This window comes from Aotus nancymaae, unplaced genomic scaffold (genome assembly GCF_030222135.1).
Source record: "Aotus nancymaae isolate 86718 unplaced genomic scaffold, 86718_ANA_hifiasm-v0.15.2.pri h1tg000041l, whole genome shotgun sequence".
Classification (NCBI taxonomy): domain Eukaryota; kingdom Metazoa; phylum Chordata; class Mammalia; order Primates; family Aotidae; genus Aotus; species Aotus nancymaae.
Window position 1 is genome coordinate 22800186 of NW_026988455.1, and position 5795 is coordinate 22805980.

Consider the following 5795-nt stretch of genomic DNA (forward strand, 5'->3'; position numbering starts at 1 on the left):
CGTTTTAAAGTATGAAAGAATATATCAAACACAACAATTACCTCAGTTTTCTTTTAGGAGTAGTTAGCACTGACAACTTGGGAAAAAGGCACTTTGGCTTATCTGTAACTTTACTTTGATAAAGAGAATAAGCGCATACATTGTTTCTGCAATTAAAGATGCTTTCTATAGATTCAATGCAATTTTCATCAAAGTCACAAAGTAATTTTGTGAATATCAGCAAATTAATTTTAAAGTTTATATGAAAGGAAAAAAGACTCACAATATTGAAGCAGGAGAATAAAGTTGGAGAACTGACAATACACAACTTCAGGACTTACACTAATTAAGACCATGTGATAGTAGCCAAATCGATCAATGGCACAGAATAATAACAAGTCCAGAAATAAACGCACATAAATATAGTCAAATGATCTTTCACAAAGAGACAAACATCATAAAGCAATGGAGAAAATGCAGTCTTTTCAACAAATGGTGCTGAAATACTTGGACATTTACATGCAAAAAAAATAAACAATGAGTCTTGACACAGGCCTTACACCCTTCGCAAAATTAACTCAAATAAACCAATCATAGAAACAAGTATAAAAGACTATAAAACTTCTCAAGGGTAACATAGAAGAAAATCTAGATGACTTTAATTTTTGTAATAACTTTATAGATAAATCACCAAAAACATAATCCATGAAAGAAAAAATTTATAAGCTGACTTCATTAAAATAAAAAAAAAAATCTACTCTGTAAAATATACTGTGAAGAGAATAAAAAGACAAGCCACACACTGGGAGATAATACTTGTAAAAGAACCACATGATAAAGGACTCTTATCCAAATATACAAGTAACAAACAGACACCTCACTAAAGAAGCGACGGAGATGGTAAAGAAGCGTATGAAAAGATGCATCATATCATATGTCATTGTGATAATGCAAATTAAAACATATTAAAATAGTTAAAATCCAGAACAGTGACAGCAAATGCTAATGAGGATGTGCAACAAGAATACTCATTGCTGCTAGGAATGCAAGATATTATAGCCACTTCGAAAGACAGTTTGGCAGTTTCTTACAAAACTATACACACACTTACCATAAAATCCAACATGATGCTCCTTGATATTTTACCAAATGATCTGAAAATCTACATCAACACAAAAACCTGCACACAAATGTTTATGGCAGCTTTATTCAGAAATACCAAAACTTGGAAACAACCAAGATGCCCTTCAGTAGATGAATAGATAAATAACCTGTGGTATATCTAGACAATGGAATATTATTCAGCACTAAAAATAAATAAGCTACCAAGCAATAAAAATACATTGCAAACCCTTAAATACATATTACTAAAGGAAACAATCCAGTTTGAAAAGGCTACATGCTATATGATTTTAACTGGGTAACATTCTGGAAAAGGCAAAACTAGAGAGACTATAAAAAGATCAATGCTTGCTAAGGTTGCGGGGAAGGAGGGATGAATCAGCAGAGCACACAGGATTTTTGGGGCAGTAGAACTACTCTGCCTCCTAATGGTAAATACATGTAATTATACATGTGTCAAAACTCAAATATACAATACCAACAATGAACTCTAATGTAAACTATGGATTTCAGGTGATAACGATGTGTCACTCACTGCAGATTAACCCACAGCAACAAATATACCACTCTTGGTACAGGATATTGATAGTGATAGTGGGGCTGCAGGATATTATTGATAGTGGGACATTGATATAAATATGTGGGGAGGGGTACATGTGAAATCTCTATCTTTTGCTCAATTTTACTGTGAACCTCATCTGATCTAAAAATAAAGTCTATGTAAAAATATATAGAGAAACCTTAAACCTTTTAAGGAGAAACCTTAAAAACATTGCTAAGTGAAAAAAAAGTCCATCTAAAAAGGCAATGCACTGTATTATTCCAACAATATGACATTCAGGAAAAGGTGAAACTATGAGGACAGTAATGAAAAAAAAACAGGTCAGTGGTTGCCAGATGCTCAAGAGAGTGTACAAGATATAAATGAGAGTGAGAGATATAAATAGTGAAGCACAGGGAATTTTTAGGGAAATGAAACTATTCTATATGATACTGCAATGATATATACATGTCACTGTATATTTGTCAAAGCTTATAGAATGCACAACACAAAGAGTAAACCCTAATGTAATATATTTACTTTATTTAATAATAAGGTATCAATATTAACTCATCAATTATTGTAAAAAGTGCCACACTAATTCAAAATGTAAATAATAGAGAAAACCGAGTGGGGGAGGGGATTAGGAACATTCTGTATTTTCGACTTACTTTTCTATAAACTTAAAACTCAAAAAAATTAAAGTCTTTTAAAATTATCTATAAACATAAAAATAAGAATAGAACAAAGCAGATAAACATGACAGATAATGAAGAGAAAAATCAACCAATCAAAACTGATGCAGGTATTTGAATTAGTAGACAAGGCCATTGAAACACTTATTATAAATGGATTGTATACTTTCAAAATGTTAGAAACATGACAGATACAATAACCACCCAATCAAGCTTCTAGAGATGAAAACAGCATTGTGTAGAATGAAATTGTACTGAATTAGGCTAATGTGGATTAGATGTTGCAGAAGACTGACAGGTGAACTTGAAGACATGAAAACAGAAATCAGAAATCAGGCTGGGCATGGTGGCTCATGTCTGTAATCCAAACACTTTGGGAGGTCGAGGCAGATGGATCACCTGAGGTCAGGAGTTTGAGACCCGTCTGGTCAACATGGTGAAACCCCGTCTCTACTAAAAATACACTATTAGTTTGGCATGATGGTATGCACCTGTAACCCAGGCTACTTGGGAGGCTGAGATGGGAGAGTCACTGGAACCTGGGAAGTGGAGGTTGCAGTGAGCAGAGATCATGCCACTGCACTCCAGCCTGGGTGACAATAGGGAAACTCCATCTCCTAAATTAATTAATCAATTAATTAATAAAACCCAAGATGAAAGGAAAAAATTAAAAATGTATAAAGCATCTGTCAACTATGGGAGTTTCAACTAGCCTAGTTTACATGTAATCGAGTCCCACAGATGACAGAATAAAGTACAGAGAGAAACAAAAATATTGTTTAAAAAAATTCCCCAAAATCTTATATACATGATAAAATTCCACGGACGCAAACAAACTTCAAAAACAAGATATGAAGAAAACAACATCACGGTACATCATATTCAAATTGTTCCAAACATGTGACAAAAAAAAACTCTTAAAAGCAGCCAGAAGAGACACAAAATGAAGAAAGACATCAAATTTCTTCTCAGAAAAAATAGAAATAACGACACTGGGGCAACATTTTTTAAATACTGAAATTTTTTAAAAATTATTTTTGAAAACTTTTAATCTAGAACTCTGTAACCAGCAAAAATGTTTCAAAAACAAGGATAAGCTAAATACATTTTTCAAACACACAGAAGTTAGTGGAATTCATCACTAGTGCACCTGCACTACAAGAAATATTAGAGGAAGTACTAGAGACAGAAAGAAAATTATACCAGAAAAAAATACATACCTACACAATGGGATCAAAAGCACTAGAAATGGCAACCACATAAGTAAATATAAACTATTTTCCTTACAATTTAAATGTCTCTATAAACAAATGGCAATGTAAATGAAAGTAACAACATTGTCATTTAAGATTTATAATATATGCAAAAGTAAAATGCATGATAATACTACAAAGGTGAAAAGGGAGAAATAGAAATATACTTTTGTGAGATTCTTATACCACAAAGGAAGAGTATAATGTGGATGAAGGTAGGTCGCAATAACCTAAAGATGTTTACTATCAACTTTAAGGCACCCACTAAAATAACTAAAGTGTTATAATAAAATACACAACAGTAGACAGAAGTAGAATCATAAAAACATTCTATTAATTCAAACAAAAGCAGAAGAAAGAAAGTAGAACAAAGAAGAGATTGGACAAATACAAAAATATCAAGATGCCAGACTAAGCCTTACCGTATCAATAATCACATTAAATCTAACAGTCTGAAAAAATAATTAAAACTCAGAGAATAAAGGCTGGACATAAAAGTAATACTAAACTATATCCTGCCAACAAAAAAGTACTTATAAATATGCAAATATATTTAAAGTAAATGGATAGAAAAATACATATTATCCTAATCCAAAGGAAGCTGGATGGGCTATACTGACATCAGACAGAATACTTCAAAGCAAATAATGTTACAAATAAAAAAGATTTTATGTCATAATGATAAAAGTGTTAATTTATTAATAAGATATAACAGTCCTAAATATTTACACACACACAGAACCTCAAAATTTATAAAGCAAAAATAAATAGAAATGCAAGGAAAATAAGAAAATCCAAAATTAGTATCTGTAATTTCTATTTCCCTCTCTTCATAATTGATGGAACAAAGATAGAGATAAATCAGTAAAGATAAAAAAAAATTTAAGCTACACTATCATACCTTGACCTAGCTGAAGTATACAGAACATTCCAACTAACAACAGCAGAGTACATATCATTCTAGAAGTATATAACAACAAAACATATACCAAGATAGACCACATTCTGTGCCATAAAACAAATCTCGGTTTGAAAATATTTAAGCTATACAAATATGTTTTCTTACTATAGAAGGAATTAGAAATTTGTAGCAAAAAAAGGAGGAGGAGGGGCCGAGGCTGCGGCCACCAGAGCCCAGCTTGGTCTGGGAAACCTGGGGGCGGGGCGGACAGGGCGCCTTGCGGTCGGCGGGTCGCGCTAGTGCTCGGGTCTGGCCGCCCTGAGGCTCGCGCTCACGCTCGTGCGGGTCAATCGGTCGTCTGGGCCTGTGCAGGGCCCGGGCCCATGGCGGCGTCAGCGGCTCTGTCGGTGGCCCTGTCTGGCCTGGCGGTGCGTCTGTCGCGCTCGGCGGCGGCCAGCGGCTCGTACGGCGCCTTCTGCAAGGGGCTCACGCACACGTTGCTCACCTTCTTCGACCTGGCCTGGCGGCTGCGCATGAACTTCCCCTACTTTTACATCGTGGCCTCGGTGATGCTCAACGTCCGCCTGCAGGTGCGGATTGAGCAAGTGGCGGCAGAGGCCCGGCTGGAGGGGCGTCCTTGTCCCCTCCCGCCCCCGGCCGGGTCCCAGACATGAAGGACAGCTGGACCGTGGCGGGGGGCGGGGGCGGGGCGGCCCGAGCCCCTGGACTCTAGACCTCCGCCGCCCCGGCACGACCACCCAGCCCTGGCCCTGGCCCCGGGAATACCGGATCGCGCAGAAACGCACTGAACAGGCCCCTGCCATCGGGCTCCAGAAACTACCTGGGCTCGGCCGACCTGTTGCCTCACATTGGCCAAAGCGGGGGAAATCGGAAGGAGGCAATTCTGCTGTGGCGACTTGACTTTCCAGGCCCCGAGCAGAAAGGCATTGGCGTTTGTAGACCGTGACCCGCCCCTTCTCTGGCCTTGCCTGGGGGCACCTCTGGCCCTGGACCTGCCTGGGCAGAGGCAGAGTGAAAGGCCCGAGCAGGAGGAAAGGAAGGGCCTTCCTAGGAGAGGCACAGCACGGACAGAGGCTCATGGGGTGGGGGTGCCCAGTGATCCGGTCCTGGCTCGGGAAGGGAGGTCCGAGTTCCCTGGGAACTGAAATCTGCTAGCAGCACTGTGGAGTGCATTTCCCCCTCCTAATGACAGAGGAAACTGAGGCTTGGGGAGGTGGGGAATTTGCCCTTGACACGCAGATAGGAGGAGGAATTGAGTGTGCCCCTGGGCCTGCAGGTCCCCA

General features: G+C 38.5%; 1 protein-coding gene across 1 annotated transcript; it reads left to right on the forward strand.

Moving 5' to 3' along the window:
- Window positions 1-4874: 4874 nt before the first annotated feature.
- LOC105707334 (small integral membrane protein 10-like protein 2A) lies at window positions 4875-5165 on the forward strand. The gene has a single exon (XM_064361312.1). It carries the CDS (start codon window positions 4875-4877, stop codon window positions 5163-5165), a length of 291 nt encoding a protein of 96 aa, XP_064217382.1.
- Window positions 5166-5795: the final 630 nt, after the last annotated feature.